The following is an 18,588-nucleotide window of genomic DNA, read 5'->3' on the forward strand; positions in this document are numbered from 1 at the left end:
CCGATGTGACAGGAATGCAGTATAGTCCGCCAGGAACCGTAGTCCGTTCCTCATTATTTTGTACAGGTGACATACTATTGACTAACCCTAACCTGTACTAATGTTAAGGGACCACGGACTTCAATTCCTACATGTAGACGTCTGGCGTTGTTTTTCTTATAAAACCAAGGTAAAATAACCGAAGAGCTAGTATTACTCACCAATTAAAATATATTTCTTATCACCTGTGTCTCCAAAACATGAAATACACGACAAAGCCGAGAGTCCTTGGGCTTAGACACACCTAAATCAGTGAAATTAAATAAAGATAATGAAGACAATCATGATTTGCTAAAGGGGCTTTACCCCTGTAGAAATGGGCTATTGGTAAAACTTGAACTGTGAAAATATCGTGCACTGATTGGCTGAGAGTAGCTGGTGATTGACAGCCAGCCACAGGTCAGCAGATTCGGAGGCGTTGGTTTTCCGCTAAAACCTAGATGCGATGTCTGCAGAGGTAATTTTTGCTCACTGATTTAAATGTATTATATTCCTTATAATCTGTGTCTCCAAACCAGATGAAATTAAAGAGCAAAATTGCGATAAATGAGTTGACATACAATACATCAACTAAAGCCGGTAATAAGTGACTTGGTGTTCCAACTCGCGATGTAAAACGTGATCATTTTTTATCTATCTATCTATCTATCTATCAGCTATAACGTACTCATACTGTGTTAGCAATAGAATATTGAGAACCGATCTTGTTGTGCTTGAACTTCGGCATAAAAATCATTAAATTTGCGCGCATCGTTCCTTTCTCCGCAAATGAAAATTGCTTATATTACTCTAGCAATTTGGTTACAGAAACACTTGACCCGCGCGAGATACATTTTTTCTTGAAGAGATGAAAGGTGGAGTTAGGCGAGATTCTTTTTTCACTGTTCAGTACTATAATAAGTTAACAATAACGTTCAACCAGGACAAAAACAAAACATAATAAAAAACGTTGTCACGATACATTTATGCTTATGCGTTGTCTTTGTTACAACAATAAACAATGATAAAATATAATTCTGGTACCAGTAATAAGTTGTCTGGGACCTGTTTCAGAAAACTATTGAAGTCCTTTGGCTTCGACATATCTAAATTGGTTAGATGGCTCAGAGTTGCCGATAAAAGCTAGATAAAAATCGCTTACTGCCCTTAAAAACTAAAAGCCTCGAGTTGCTGGGTAAAAATTTTAATAGGGTTTGAGCTGGATCAGTCATGAAGGAAGCTGTCTTATTTTTTATTTTTAACCCTATCGAGATAAATGGAATGAATGGGAGTAAGATTCGTTCCAATTACATTACCTGCCGTTTCAACAATCTCTTCTAGTTGTTTTTTATCCTCTACAGTTTCACGCCCATACCAAACAGTTACAGCGTAAGTTAAAATAATTTTTAAAACACACCTATAAAAGTTCGTTAAAATAGACACATTCCTGGTAAAAGCTTTCAATTTCCTTAAAAAGTGCATTCACTGTCTTGCTTTTTAAAATCATTTCGTGAAGATACTCATCAATATAAAATGTGTGTCCCTATGCTCGGCAAATGTAAAACAGTGTAGTATGACACAAATGAAAAACACAGTCTCACACTAAGGTATTGTACATTGTAAGTAATACATCTTATTGCAGATATATGAACAACTTCATTCTACATTTGTACAGAATGATCTTCTGTTATTTCGGATCGGTAGATGGAGGAACTGACGTCCCAAGAGACGTTCATTAAAGACCTTTTAACGATATTCTTTAGTGAGATAAATGGTGATTTGGCCTCCTATTTGTTCATATTTACAGTGGCTAACAGCTTGTCACATCAGGACCATTTCCCCCCGGACAGTTCCCCCCTGGACGCCCCCCCCCCCCCAAGAAATATATATTTATGTAAAATTATAAAGGAAAGAGTATAAAGTTCAAATCTTTTCATCCATTTTATGAATATTTCTTAGTGTGATGATGCAACTCAAGGATAGAGAATGCTAATTTCATTAAACAAATCATTTACAAGTACAGACAATTTTAGAAATGGAAGTACAGAAAATTTAATTAAAAATCTGATCAAAGTATATCTCCAGGTAAAGGTGGGGTAAACAGATGGTCTCAATCTCAGGTAACCCTTTGATGAATTAACTGTTACTTTTAATTGCTTCATTCCCCCCCTTGATTAAGTAAGCTTTGAATCAAGGTGCATCTCTAGGGAAAGGTGGGGTATACAGATTCTTTCTTATCTAGGTATCCCTTTGATTATCTGTCACTTTTAATTGCTTGACTACTACCCACCTACTCACTACCCACTACCCACTACCTACTACCCACTACCTACTACCCACTACCTACTACCCACCTACCCACTACCTACTACCCACCTACCCACTACCTACTACCTACCTACCCACTACCTACTACCCACTACCTACCTACCCCACTACCCACCTACCCACTACCTACCTACCCACTACCTACTACCCACCTACCCACTACCTACCTACCCACTACCTGTCACACTGAAAATATTCATAAAATATCTGTTTACCTGTCCACCTGCTTTCCCCAACTTTACCTGGAGGATAGGTGGTTATACTTTTATAAGATTTTAAATAATACTTTCCGTACTTGTACTCAACAAAAAAGGACTTTGTAATGAAGTAATTTGTTTAATGATGAAGTTTTATTATTACGCTAAAACATTAATAAATTGGATGAAATGTTTTGAACTTAAAGGGGTAATAACTCTTCGTATGAGCTCTATATTTCACAATAAAAACATTGAGAACAACTCATAGAAATATAATATACTCTGTTTTACCACAGAAATGGCAGTTATAGCTATTATTCTGATATCTGAGCTTGTCTTCAGACCACGTGACCGCCATTGACGGCTATACTCTGTTATAATCTCTTAAGAGATTTTAACAAAAAACCAAACTTTTTTGAAAAAAACCAGGGACTAACTTTGAATGTAAAAATAGATTCATTAACCATTGGCAAGTATGGGAAAATTGTTGTTTACTCTAGGAAAATTCTTTTTTTTTTAGCCAAAAATTTTAATGAAGAGTTATTACCCCTTTAACACTAATTTACTTTATATTTGTATATAAATATATGTTTCTATGGGGGGGGGAGGGGGGGGGGCGAATCATCCAGGGGAGAATTGTCCTGGGGGGGAGGGAGAATTGTCCTGGGGGGGGGGGGGGTTGTCCTGGGGGGGAATTGTCCAAGGATCCTCTACAGCTCAGGGTAAATCTACTGCTATCAACTTAATAAGTATCTCATGAATAAAGGCTAATTATCAAAGCAAAGCCAATTGTCTGTTTGATAAGAACAATATGACAACATGACACATTTTAAGATATAAGAGGTGAACTGTTGATGCGAAAAATCAATGCAACTCAATCAATGGAACTTGAGTGTGAATTTTTGACTCTTTCTTTTCATGTGCATTTCACAAAAATCTGCATTTCTGCAATAAAAGAATTCTATTACTGATAGGCTGTTTTTTTAAATCAAGCTGTATATCAGCCCTATTAATCTTTTCTTTGAGTATGAGAATAATTAGTTAGGTTTTCCTTAATATAAATAGTCTTCATTAGCCTCTACCAGGGTGGCAGATATTAAAGGCACATTTATCACATTTCCAAAGTCAAATGTCTATCTTTTTATAAGACACATCTGTGAATATCTTGTGAAAAAGCAACCTGTGGCCCTGGTAGAGGGTAGGTCTTTATAGTGACAGTGACCAAAATAGGGTTTTTGTCAATTTTATTGCAATATTACAAAATGCTTTATCACCACCAATTTAAATTATGCACAGCAGGTAACATAGATAGTCAGCACATGTGACAAGGAAAAAGTCTTCAGGAACATGGAAGTTCAAGGTCACAAAATTGTCTAACTTTATGAAAAATGTTTAATTTAGTAATATACATCATTCCTATAAGTTTGAAGAGAATAGGTCAAATAGTTTTTCCTCAAAGGATGTTATCTGAATGAATCTAGGTTTAAAAAAAAAGAATATTAATAATAATAAATAAATAAATAAATAAATAAATAAAATCCCTCTGAACATTTATCATGGGACCCTACACTTAACCAGCCTGGGGTCCGGGGGCCACCTTAGGAATTGAATTTAAAAACGCAGAAATTCCGCGGTTCCATGGAAAAAGCTCATGTCTGTATCTGTATTGCATCTATACTGAAGTAAATACAGAAACCAACAACTTATGAAAATAATGGTATAATCAAGTGGATTTTCTAACTCCACCTGTACTTAATGAACACTTATCAGTTGTGTAAGTTTGAAGACATAAGTTTACATAGTTTTCTAATAATAATATTTTAGTTAAACCATCACTTGAAATGCACTGCAACTTTTTGTTGAAGATCTTAGGGTGCATTCCCATAGATTTTGGATCGATCTATCCCCATGGGGAGTCTCACTAGATTACTGTCAGATAATCCGGCTTAAATGTCGGTCCCGCCTACTACAAGCTGTAAGGGGGTAATTAACTTCCGTGCGTGGTTGGCTGACTGCAATTTAGCATGAACCCCCAGGGAGATGGGTCTATCTAGTGAGATCGATCTAAATCTCTGGGAATGCCCTCTTACACTTCCTCTGTAGCTGCTTTTTAATTGCAATACCTTATGTGAATTGGCTTCAGAATAGATGGTTATTTACTATGTAAGAGAGCAAGAAAGTTTTATACGTATTTTGTTTCATTTAATTTTTATGGACTTTTTTAAATACAAATTTTTAAAATTATCCTAGTATTTGAAGTGAAGTTTTTAGCTTTTAAATCTTCAGAGTTAAGACAATAACCCATTTCACGCGTTCAAGTTGGATAATTTTATTTTGTTAGTACATCTTTAAGTTTACTATTTAGAAAATGATTTCCCATCATATTTGATCTACGTTTCTACCCATAGTAAAACAAACAAGGCAGCAAAGCTGTCAAATGTACAGACAAAAAGCAGGAAATAACTATGCACAAAATAGGCTACTGTCAATTCTGATGCAAAAGTACATTATGTTAAACTACAAATTCAACATCAAATTTTAATTATGCTCAACAGGTAATACCAATGTAAGTAAAATGTGTAACAAGCATAAGGCTTCAGGCCCATGGGAGTTCAAGTTCGCACTTTGAAAATGTATAACTTCCAGAAAAAGAAGCCAATTAGACTGTTTTTTCAACTCAGGCTGCATTTTTAGTCCTGTATTTCTTTTTTGAAAGTTTGGCAATCAAAAGTAACATGGTTTTCCCATAATGGTCATCATGGCAGCAGCACCCAAAATTGTGTTTTCTTCTATTCTGATGCAATATTACATAATGGTTAACAGCATAATGACCGTCAATTTTTTAATAATAAAATATACGTATCATGTATTTTCAGAAAATGTGACTAGCATGGGTATTCAAGCCCGTGGAACTTCAAAGTTACACCTTGAAAATGCCAATATGTGAAAAATTAAAGTTTCACAAAAAAACTGTTTAACTGGCAGTAAGAATTGCCAAACAGATTGCATTGCCTACTGAAGCTGTATTTTAGTCCCAGGTTTCTTTCCTGTAAGTTTGAGAACAGTAAGTGACATGGTTTTTCTGAAATGGTCATCATGGGAGCAGTGCCCAAAATAGGTTTTTTTCAAATTTTGATGCAATATTACATAATGTTTAACAGCATAATGACCATCAATTTTTAATAAAATATTAGTATTATGGATATTCAGATAATGTGATTAGCAAAGGTCTTCAGGCCCATGGAACTTCAAAGTCAAAACCTGAAAATGCCAAAATGTAAACAAGACAGCACTGTTCTGAAATGTTTTTTCCCCATTTTTAACAATTTTTAACATAAAACAAAATTAACAGTTTACTGCCATTTTTATATGATCAACTAAGAAAATTGATGAGATGGGAAAAATGTCAATAGAGCAGTGTTAAATGTCCAATTTCTTCCATTCTGAGATTCTGAACATAGTGAATGATTGAATCTTACAAACTGCAATGATATGAGTTTATTTCCATTTTTGACACTTTATTACACAATACACGATAACAAGTTTACCATCATTTTTACATAATCAACTAACAATGTTGTAAAGATGCAGGAAATGTCAAACAAACACTTTTACGTATCTTATTAATTAAATAATGAGACTGTTAACATGCCTAAGAATTGAATCCGAGGAAATGTGAAAAAACAGCATAACTTATAAAATAATGGCCCGATTATGCTGATTTTCGAACTTGACCTGCGTTTTAGTAAGATTGACCACTCCTGTGAGTATAATGACAATTGGCCTATCTGTTTTTCTTATATTGTGTTATCAGTGTTGCATATAAGCTGAAAAATATGTGAAAAATTAAATTTTCACCAAAAACTTAAATTGCCAGAAAATTTACCAAACAGACTGCATTGCCTACTGAAGCTGTATTTTAGTCCCATGTTTCTTTCCTGTAAGTTTGAAAACAGTAAGTGACATGGTTTTTCTGAAATGGTCATCATGGAAGCAGTGCCCAAAATAGGGGTTTCTTCAAATTTTGATGCAACATTACATAATGTTTAACAGCATAATGACCATCAATTTTTAATAATAAAATATTAGTAACATGGACTTTCAGAAAACGTGACCAGCAAAGGTCTTCAGGCCAATGGAACTTCAAAGTCACACCTTGAAAATGCCAAAATGTAAACAAGACAGCACTGTTCTGACATGTGTTTATTTCCATTTTTAACACTTTTTTAACATAAAACAAAATAAACAGTTTACTGCAATTTTTATATGATCAACTAAGAAAATTGATGAGATGGGAAAAATATCAATAGAGCAGTGTTAAATGTCCAATTTCCTCCATTCTGAGATTCTGAACATAGTGGATGATTGAATCTGACAAAATGCAATGATATGAGTTTGATTCCATTTTTGACACTTTATTACACAATACACGATAACAAGTTTACCATCATTTTTACATAATCAACTAACAATGTTGTAAAGATGCAGGAAATGTCAAACAAACACTTTTATGTATCTAATTAGTTAAATAATAAGGCTATTAACATGCCTAAGAACTGAATCTGAGGAAATGTGAAAAAACAGCATAACTTCTAAAATAATGGCCTGATTATGCTGATTTTCGAACTCAACCTGCGTTTTAGTAAGATTGACCACTCCTGTGAGTTTAATGACAATTGGCTTATCTGTTTTACCTATATTGTGTTTACAGTGTTGCATATATGCTGAAAAATGAAAAAATCAGCATAACTACTGAAATAGTGGCCCGATCATGCCGATTTTCGAACTTGTCCTGCGTTTTAGTAAGATTGATTACTCCTGTGAGTTTCATGACAACAGGCTTAACGGTTTTCCTTTAAATGTGTTTACAGGGTTGTATATATGCTGAAAAGTGAAAAAACAGCATAACTTCTACTATAATGGCCCGATCATGCTGATTTTCGAACTTGACCTGCGTTTTATGAATATTCATCAGCTCTGTAAATATAAAAGCAAAAAATAAAACTGTGTTCCACTTATCGTGTTTACAAGGAAAGTGCACGGCATCGGCATCGGCATCGGCATCGGCATCGCCATCGGCGACGACGGCGACGACAGACGCAGGTGATGGCAATATGTACAGACACATCTGTGTCTGTACATAAAAAAGCTAAGACGTAGTTTTTTGGTGCACAGAGAATTTCGAGTGTACTGTGGGTAAAAGAGACAAAATGTTATAATTACTTAGTTTACCTTTTCAATATACTTTAAGCTTGAAAATGGTTTTTATATTGTTGTTTTTGCTGAATTTGAGCAACTTTATACAACTCTGATGAATAAGCATTATAGGGCAGTCATCACCTACTTTGATGGAATCAAATATTTCTAATAATATTTTTAACATCTTTTATTTCCAGACAACATAAAAATAGGTACAATGCTTTACACCTCTAACAATTCAATTAGTGAAATAACAAATCTAACATCAGAACATTCAACATAATTCACCATAAACATTTTCTCTTCTGTAAGCATTTGCCTCATTTTCAATTTCCATATTACTGTGATTACAGGACCAACCTGGAAGGGGGTGATTAAGACACCCCTGCACACCCCTTCAACAATCAGTGTGCCCCTATAGCTTTAACACTGTCTTCACACCAAATGTCAGTCACTATGTCAGTGCTCAAAGACAATATAAGAAAACAGAATTCATTATTTTTTAAAGTCACATGTGAAGATTTTCAACCATGCATATGCACTATTATGATATGTCCTTGTTTATATTACTAGCAAGACCAAGAATAAAAAGGCCTAGTTTACAGCTTGTGAACTTGGTTTCAGATTATTGTTCAACATTCATTGGCTCCATTCTTTTTTTAAGTCAGTGGAGAATTATCAAATCCTCTTCAATGCTGTCAGGAAGCACTTCAAAGGTCTCCTAATTATTGGATAACCTGTAAAAAAGCAAATGAAAAACTTCAATATTTCACAATGAAACAGTACAGCTAAAAACAGCAAAAAACCTTATGACCTTATTAAAAAAATTATCTAACTCCACACAGAGCTGAAAAATGTTAATTTTGAAAATATTGTACCTAAAACCCTTCACACTGGACAGCGTCCATTCTGCTTCCTTTGTGCAACCATGAAACTGGCATTGCTGTGGTCGTAGAAAGGAGGCACAAGCATCACTTTGGTTGCACAATGAATGCTCAATGATCGGCCAGTTGTCAGAACGTATTTTTTTTTTTAAATTTCAAATGGGGCCGTACTACAGGATGCAGAAAGGACATCGTCCATTGTAAAGGGGGCTTAAGACAAGAGACAGAAAAACTGGCAAATGTACAGGCACCAGTCTTAGTAAATATAGCCACACAGCAAATATGAAGTAAAAACAAGGCAGCAAAGCTGTCAAATGTAGAGACACAATAATAAATAATGTTTATAACAGCACAGTCAATCAACACTAAAATTTAATGATGCACAATAGGTAACGTGGTCAATAAGATTACAGTTTCAGGATCAACAGAGTTCAAACATTTACCTTTAAACATTATACAAAATCAATTTATGCAATATCACCATTTTTCACATATTGTGAAAAATGAGAAAAATGACAGTGCATAAAATATTTTTGTATAATGTTTAAAGGTATTAACACCAATATTATAGCTTATGTGGAAATACAGAAAATGTACAAAGCTTCGGGTCGGAGGGAGTTAAAAGTCACATCTTGAAGATGCCAGTGTTTGAAAAAAAATTAAAATAAAAAATAACAAAAAATATTCCAATAAAGCTGCTATTCAAACTTTTAATCTAGTTATATTAACACGATATGAATAACCCCAGTGAGTATGAGGATAATAAGGCACTGTTATTCAACTATAGCAATTATGTTCGCATTACACAAAATAATTTTTTTCTTTTGTAAAATTATATGCAATATTAAGCAACCTTTACCTGCATAATTATCACTGATTCCTAATTATGTGACACTGTTAATTTTAGACTTTTACAAACTGTATCATGCAGAGAGCTAAACATATGGGAGTTTAAAGGGAAATCTCAACATATGTGTAACGTATGTTTACTAATGTAATCTCATTCAATGGCCAGAAAAATCAACCAATAAGACTTGTTTTCCAGCTAAAGCTGTATTTAAGTCCTGTTTCTTTCCTTTAATTTCAGTCATGATGAAACTGTAGGTCTGATCACTGATGACCAGCCAAAACTTGTCAAGATGGTAAAAAATTGAACTTCGGCAGTCCAAAGGACCAGCAAGATTTTTTAGTGTCACCATTTTGAATTTACAGTCATCATTTGACATACTTCACTAATAAAATTATATATAACCCACAGAGTTTTTCTCCCCTCCATTTACTTATCAGGCAAGATATAAAAAATGATAACATTCACAGACAAAGTAAGCTAGCCAATCATAGTATCTGTCTCAAACGAATAGAGTGATTCCCTATGGGGAAGCCCCCTGCTCCCGATATTACTTGCTCCGGCATTGTCTATTGCTCACGACACACAGACAGCTATCAAGAGAGTGGTCCATGCTGCCGAGCATATGTTAACACGGCAGGGCAAATGTTTCCTGATAAACTTTTTTTTTTGAAAATAACGTTGTTAGCATAGAAATGAGGTCACCTGATTAACTCAGTAAATTTGATTTCTCAGTTATTGGTACTTCTGTTTATATTCAGCCTGCGGCATATCACTGTTTTACGTAAAGATGGTTTAAAAGTTTGGTCGCTTCTTCGAACGCGATTCGTGGTGAAAGAACATAAGGCCACACTTTTTTATTTTTATGGATGACATCCTCTGGGGACCCCGAAATCGGTGTGAGAGGGTGAAAAAAAAAACATTCCAAAAAAAAAAAATAAATAAAATACTGCTTAAGTAAAGGAATGCTGTAAGTTTCTTGCTAAAAGGTAAAACAGTTTTCCACTTATCATGTTATTGGTGTTGGATACATCCAAAAAAAAAAAAAGCGAAAAAACAGCCTTACTTTTGACAAAATGGCCCAATCATGCTAATTTTTTTAGCTTGACCCACGTTTTATGAATATTCATCAGTTCTGTAAGTTTCAAGCGAAAAGGTAAAATGGCTTTCCACTAATCGTGTTAACGGTGAAAGTGCATGGCGACGACGACAACGACAGACGCAGGTAACTGCTATATGTAGAGACACATCTGTGTTTGTACATAAAAGACTGCTGAGATGAGAAAAATATCAATAGAACAATTTTAAATTTCCAATTTGCACCATTTTGAGATTCTGAACATAGTGAGAGATTGAAACTGCACTGATGTGACTTTATTTCCATTTTTGACACTTTATTACACACTACAAGATAGCAGATTAACCATCAGTAGTAGTCCAAACAGACTGATTTTAAAACTTGACCTGTATTTTATGAATATTCATCAGTTCTGACAAAAGGTAAAACAGTTTTATATATTTTATTTGTATAAGGGTGGATAAAATATGCTGAAAAAAAAGGAACAATGGTCTGATCAGGTTGATTTTCGCATTTCACTTGTGTTTTTATGAATATTCATCAGTTCTATGAGCTAAATGATAAAAGGTAAAACAGTTTTCATATTAGTTTACTGTTATATAATAATGAAAGTGCACAATGATGACGACGACAGCATAAGCAAAGGCTATAAGAATATTCATCAGTTCGAAGAGAATAGGTCAATGTGTCTGTACGTAAAAACTGACACCACTTCCAGTGTTGCGCTTGACAAGCTCTATTAAATGCAATTAACAAGATGTCCCTAGCATTTACAGTTCCAAAATAAGTAGGTGTAAGAGAGTTTTCAGTTTTGGCACCAAATGACTGCTTCTCCCATGGAAATGCACCGATTGACCTCAAACTTAACAAAATGAAAGGAGACAGTAAGAGTAACTCTTCATTATAATATGACAGCTTAGGTCTGTGTAGTTTCTGAAAAAAGGCACAAACAATTTTTTTTTGCAGAAAATTCCCATTTTTACATAAATTTGGCCGATTTGACATTAAAAGGATCATTTGCAACAATTGCTACTAGAAAGAAAGCTACTAGTAAATTAACCTTTTTCATCTTTTGCGGAAATACGAAGTGTGCATGACAGGAACCGCGCGCCACAGGGGTCATGGTGGTCCTCTGCTGTTTCCAGCATGGCAATGCTAGGTGTAGATGATGTACAAGGTGCGCATATAAAAAGGTCGTATGAAGCGTGCATTGCTTTCTGTCAAACTAAAAAGGTGGCTGAAGCACAGAAATGCGTAAACTGTAGGCAAGAAACAGCTATTTGGACGGAGAATCAAGCAATTAAATATTTTTTTTCTCAGTTAAAATACAATGCGCTTTACAACTAGACTTCACCTAAGCGTCCGAGCCTTGGCTGCACTTTCAAAAGTGATGACGAACTAAAGCTACGGAGTTCTTTTAAATGCTTCCGATAATAAAGATATGCGAAAGAGACTCATTGTTTTTTTATATATAAAATCAAAATAGCCAGTAGACTCGTACACAGCTTTCAAGAGTGTGGACAGGTGCGCAGGCCTACGTCTTCACAATTTTATACATGTTCTATGCAAGCTGTGGCGATATCACCTCATGTACCGGCAGTGTCAATTCATTACGATTTTTATGTCTTGTTTGAAGGATATCTTAAGAGATTTTTAAAGCGATAAAATGAAAAGATTTCCTGCATTGTTTGACTCGTAACTACTGTGTATACAGGTAAAACTGACACGCAGATCGTTCGTCGGTGAACTGATTAAATCGTTTGGTACCTGATAAGGCATCAGGTGTTACTTGTTCAATTGTTCGGTAAGGCGGGCGGCCACAACTACGACCTTTCCTCTGTAATTAAAACCTTTTAAGTGTTAAATAGGTGAGACAGGAATTCTCGACTCTTTCCCAGACGATAATTAAAGTTTACCGTGTCTTACTCTAGTATACGCACAAAATTTACGACAGGTAAAAAATGTCAGCCTTTCGGTCTGACAAGTATGAAAATTTTGTCAATCTGAAACAAAAACAAAATTATAGCAAGAGCCCAAATTATTTGATTTTTAAACGTTTTTATGCGTATTTTCATCGTTTTCAATCACAGACAATTAAAACATTCAAATAAAGTGTTTCCCACACATTTCATAGTTTTCAACTATCTTAGACAGTTAAATATAGGCTACGTAGGCCTACTTTAATACTAAGCATATTTGTATTACTTTACAAATACGTTGTTCAGGGATGCTAGTCTTCCGGTTTTTACCGGAATTCCGTTTTTTTGCGTCCAGTTATAAAATTTTCTGGTACTATATTTTGTTCCGGAATTCTCGTTTTTAACGTGGTCGCGGACTGGACGAACGATGCGTCAGAGGAACGTCGCATTTCAACCATTGCGACAGAGCTGCGTTTCAACACAATATCTAGTCACAACCGTAGCACGTGATTTATTTATGGCGCTTGATTGGTTGGAAATGTAGGCTTTAATGTCGGCACCCATGTGGAAAGTTTTGACACCGCGTGCGCGGAATTTTGAACTAAACCAAACTAAATGGATTTCGCGGAGAGGGGAACAGACGATATTAGCCATTACCAATCTTTGAAAATGATAAATGAAAGGGATTAACATTTAGTGACTATCATTATCATGCTGGTGATTATCAAGCTTACGTGAGGGATCATTACTGTCTACTATGGGTGGTAGGTGTTTATGTACTGATGGCACTTCCATCTTGTCAGTGTCAAGATTATCCTTGGAAACAACTGTTGAAAATTACCATGAAGTTGTGATGACATATATTGCAATATATTTATTAAATAAAATTTGAAATATAGTAATTGTTTCATAATCAATTTGTTCCCCCCCCTTCCCCCCCCCCCCCCCCCCCCCCGTCTTTGCCAAAAAAAAGTTCAGGTTTTCTTTCCGGACCCCACTAGCATCCCTGGTTGTTGGATTATGTTTATTATCCATTTTGTCTTTACCATACATGTATTATGTACGTGTAGCTTACAGAAAGGCTTTTCTGCATTTTTTTGTAAAAATATGCCCATTGAATTTTCCAATTCTCTTGTCATTGAGTTCAGAAATAAATAACTTTTTATTTCGCCGATAACGCGTTCAACAAGAGCCGATGTACTTTCTTCTTCGTATGTCTCTGTTGATCTTGATAATATGAGCCCCGTTTGTACAAATCAGTAATACGTATACGGGACTGAATACATAATAATAAAAATTTTATTAACGTCTCACGTTAAAAAAAAATAGAACCCACCCTGCTAAGGGTTATTAGAGACTAAAACCTGTGATGGGCCTACAACATTTAAAATGATCACTTATCAATAAAACACACACAAAAAGGATATTACATACGAAACTTTTCAAACCTTCTCTTTGTTGTTACACAAAAAGTCGTGAAAGTTCTTGAATTTTTTGTAAGTAGAATCCCCGTGTAAAACTTCAAAGCTTTTACTTTCTTTTTCCATAATCTCATGCTTGAAGTCTTTTCTTAATTTTTAGGCCCCGGCCTATTCTTCAATTTTTTCTTCAAATCTTTATAATGTTTTTTTTTCTCGCATTTTTTACCCCGAGTTCTATTTGCCGATAGTTCGTTATATCCGTTGTTTAACTAAGCATTTCTGTTTTTTTATTAAAGCACCGTTGATCTCCTAATATTATAGTTTTTCTTCCCGCCTTCGAAATGTTCAGCGCAAACGCGGTGCCCTGCTTTTGATCCAAACTTGCAATATTTTCCTTTCTTTCTACCATATTTTTTTATTCTAACGGGTTTGTTGGGAACTTATTAAACCTCATGTGTCGATCTCGCTTACTGTTATTGTAGTAGCGGGACAAAAAAGCACGTAAACCCAGCCATGGTTTTAAGCACCGCTGTAAGTGTTTCGACGTAGCAGGGCTCCCCTACCCACAATGCAATTTCCATTTCCGGAAAAGATGAAAAAGGCTAATAGGAAATGTTTGAAAAGAAGACCAAGAACGACATACATGGACAACATAAAAGAATAAACTGGTCAAAAAAAAATATAGTTCAAGTATTTGAGAGATGTGGCGATCCATGACAGCCAATCTGCTATGAGTGGATGGCACCCAGTGATGATGAAGTAAACTCAATTTATAGAACAATTTTGGGTACTAGTAAATAGTTTTAAGGCCCAGATATCAAAACAAGGATGACTTTTATTGTCAGTTATCAATTCCTGTATTCTTATCTTAGTTATGCCAAAAAAATTTACTTTGTGCAAAACAGGCAGCAACCAGCACCCCCCCCCCCCCCCGCCCAAACAAGGAAAAAGTACAAATAGCAATAAGATTATATCACAAAGTGTTACGTCTACCTCTTTCACAATATTTTTAAAGAATTACTCTGTTCAGAAAACTTACAGTGTTACTTCCTTACCTTATGTGAGGGATTTATTTCAATTCCTCCTTCAAAAACTTGTACAAACTTGCAGATTTTTCTTTCACCATAAAAAAAGGCACCTCTAGAACCTCTCTGTATCCTGCTTGATATAGGAAGTGTTTCTTTGCCTTTGTTTCACCTGGTGAATAAAGAAAACCAAATCAATGTTAACATAAAACATATTTCAATGTCTTACTGAGAGGAAATGTGTGCCTGAATGCACTGAAATATTAATATTTACACAAAGAAAACCTGTTCATGTCAAAACTTTATCACATAGACATATAACACATTCAAATTAAGATGGCCTCTGTTTAAAGCGTGAAATAATACAATGTTTACTGGGAAATGTATACCACAACATGTTGAGATTTAGTGAGGCAGTGGAGTATAGTACTTATATTTGACATACATACAACATCAGTTGTCTACATTACTCTCTACTGATACATCATTGTTGTCCTTTGTAACCTATTGTTATTCTCAGTACCCCATTGTTGTTATGGCTATATAAGCTGGCCCTCAGTGGGTAACCAGCAAGTATATAGGAAAAATAGGCTCAATACACTGAAGTCAAGCTTGTGTTAGTCATAACCCAAAGCTGCTTAGGCAGCAGGGTGGGCTTACTAAAGCCGTCTCTACATACAACAACCACATTTTTAACTCACCAGTTAACATTGGCTTGTTGATAAAGAAATCTTCATCATGAAGAATCCACACTGCTATTCTTCTCCATCTTTCTGGCAAGGCAGACATGTTTTCCATTTTGAGGAACCCATTTTCATCAAAGACTCTGGGCACCAGCTTCATGTCTACAGGCTCATTCAATTCATTCAAACAAAACTCCACAACAGGACGATATATGGGAAGTACTGGTGTGACTCTTGCCATGTGGGGACCACCAAGAATCATTTGTACAGCCTCTAAAACAGCCTTCTTTGAGGAATGCTGGCATATATTTTTCAATTTCTCTGTAAAGTATTGAATACCATCTGCTTTGTAAAGGCTTGGTGGAATCTTCTTAACATACTTGTCAATTTGCTCCATTTCTAACCTTCCACACAACTCCACAATATTTATACACCCTTGAGGCTTCATGACATTTAATGATTCCTCCTTCATCAGACCAGACTGGAAACAACTATCAAGTATTCCACTGAAGACTTCATAATAGCCATGATGGCGCATCAAATCACAAGTAATGGAAAGCAATTTGAAAGGGGGGATATTTCTCCCTTGGTTTTGCACTAAATCAACCACTTTTTTTAAAAAAGCAATATTTGTATTGCAATCCATTAGTAGGTAAGCATGAACTAAACTATGACCACCGTCCCCATCGATATCTTGTGCATTAGCCACAAAGTTCTCAGCAACTTTCAACAGCATTTCATGATCAGAATAATTCATTACACTAAATTCCCATGTAATACCAATTTGCTGTCTCAATGGCAACAAAGATGCGTGCTTCTTAAATATCTCAGCAAGTTCTGTAACATATTGTACATCCATGAAACCTTTATTCAACTTCTGCTTTTGGGCTAAGCCCAACATCCACTTAATGCACAGAAATGCACGTATCTTGTATTCTTCAGTTCCATCACAAAGCAGAATCTCCAACCCCTTCCATAAAATGTCAGAGGGCACCAAATATTCAACATTATGACAGAGTTGGACATACCTGTACACTTCTCTCGGCTCAGAGAATTCACTGTTGAATTCCAGCTCCTGTAAAAAATGTCTTACGTCATTTTCATCCACCCATTTTCCTCCCAGTTCACAAGAATAGTATATTGCAGATTGTAGAACACTAACAAGCCAGTGAATTTCTTTGCCTCCAAGTTCTTTCCTCTCTAGCTTTACCTCACTCATCAAGTGCTTCAAGAAAATCCTTATCTGCTCTTCAAGGTAATTCTGCTTGTGTAGTACAGACAGATGTAACCATCGGTGGCAGGCATCTATCCTAATCTTAACATGCCATTCAGACCATACCTGTGACATGTGTCTCTCCAGTTCCTTATAAAACTGAAGGATTTCTGGAGATGGCTGAATTAAAACCCCAACTAACAACAATCTGTTTAACTGACGTGGAACACTTCCCTCCATCAAACCTTTGTTCATGATGGTTAGCAGGGCTGATGATAACCTGTCATCTTGTAAAAGATGAGTGTTTTGATATCTTGGCGAATCCCTCAAACATTTAAGACTAACAGCATATATATACGGTAGCACTCCGTCAAGGTCCTTTTCAGCTTCCCGAGCTCCGTCCTCGTAATCACTAATAATCTCTCCTTCGCTCCTTCCATCTTGAATGAGGTACCACTTCGCGATTTTTTCAAAACGTATTATTGTGTCTCTGATGATGGCGTTATATTCATCTTTCGTCTTGATGGCGTCATATTCATTGATTGTTTTTGTAGAGTATGACAGCTCAGTCCCAGTGGTAAGTCTCCCCAACGACCAACCCCATATCTTGTGAGGGCTTCGGGGTTGTGAAACGGCGCATGTAAATCGCAGCGATTGATGGCATTGTGAGGGTTGTGCCAAACACTGAGTTATTCTACCAACAAAACTGTGTCGACTACAACTTCGGTAGACATATCTCAGTGCCGAATAAAACATGATTACATGATTAAAATGTCCCCAGTACTGAACACGTCCATGGCCTCTGTCTCGACCACGAGGCAGTTGAGGCAAGCTCGCATTTGTAGAAACGGCAGGTCAGGTCACAAAATGGCGGAAAACGGCATCTCAGGCTACGAGAAAAAAAATGACATAAAAAGCGGAACCTCATTCTAAAGAATAAACACCCCTTTCAACGCAATTTTCACGTGAACAGCCAAAACCTGTAATTTTTATATCATGCTACCTTTTCTCAAGCATCTGCTCTGGCTATAATTAAGGGCACGGGTTCTTTTAAAAACTTTAAGGGATAATAACTGTTCATTTTGGCCAAAAAATGAACTTACTGGGGTAAACAACAATTTTTCAAGTCTTACTAATAGCTAATGAACACATCCCAACATTCAAAGTTATTCCCTGTTTTTTTCTGAAAAGTTTTTTTTTTTTTTTTTAAATATTCTCTTAAGCATAAGAGATCATAACAGAGTGTGACCATCTATGGAGGTCACTTGGTGTGAGTTCAAATTCCAGAATAATTTCGTTAACCACCATTTTTGTGGTAAAGTATACTTTATTACATTTCTATGAGTTGTTTACAATGTTTTTATTGTGAAATGTGGAGATAATGCGAACAGTTGACGTCATCACTCAGCTGGCCTATGCCAGAAAAGCACACGAACTAGAACAATATGTGGGGCCTCGATTTGAAACCTGCCAGCTTTTGTGTTTTTAATCTCCAAATACTTTTAAAAATCTATAAAGCTAATAAATAGGCCGTCGATAAGAACCTATTATATCCATTGCCTCACTTTCAAAAATTAGAACAGGTACTCCAAAATCGTAAGACGAAGATAAAAATTTTATATTGGCCCTTTTCGCCCCGGATAAGAATATCCTTACAGCATTATCTGCAATATTAACCTTCCTACGATTTTTAATGTATTTTGCAGTATAAATTTCAATCTGCCCGATGAAGAATTTTATTAATCAAGAGTGGGGGAGGGGTGGAAAATCCCTTTG

The 18,588-nt window shown here is 35.7% G+C and overlaps 2 protein-coding genes across 2 annotated transcripts in view; both read right to left on the minus strand.

The window, feature by feature from the left end:
• Nucleotides 1-18,588, minus strand: part of LOC147762137 (uncharacterized) — a 169,606-nt gene that overhangs the window by 38,493 nt on the left and 112,525 nt on the right. The window lies entirely within an intron of this gene.
• On the minus strand, nt 7,915-17,635 carry LOC106160175 (uncharacterized). Its single transcript, XM_087010711.1, has 3 exons — nt 15,618-17,635; nt 14,947-15,088; nt 7,915-8,479 (listed from the first exon to the last, which is right to left on the minus strand). Exons 1-2 carry the CDS (start codon nt 17,566-17,568, stop codon nt 14,961-14,963), a joined length of 2,079 nt encoding a protein of 692 aa, XP_086866837.1. The 5' UTR covers nt 17,569-17,635; the 3' UTR covers nt 7,915-8,479; nt 14,947-14,960.

The sequence above is a fragment of the Lingula anatina genome, chromosome 4, assembly GCF_051362555.1.
Source record: "Lingula anatina isolate TDL-2025a chromosome 4, LinAna3.0, whole genome shotgun sequence".
NCBI lineage: Eukaryota > Metazoa > Brachiopoda > Lingulata > Lingulida > Lingulidae > Lingula > Lingula anatina.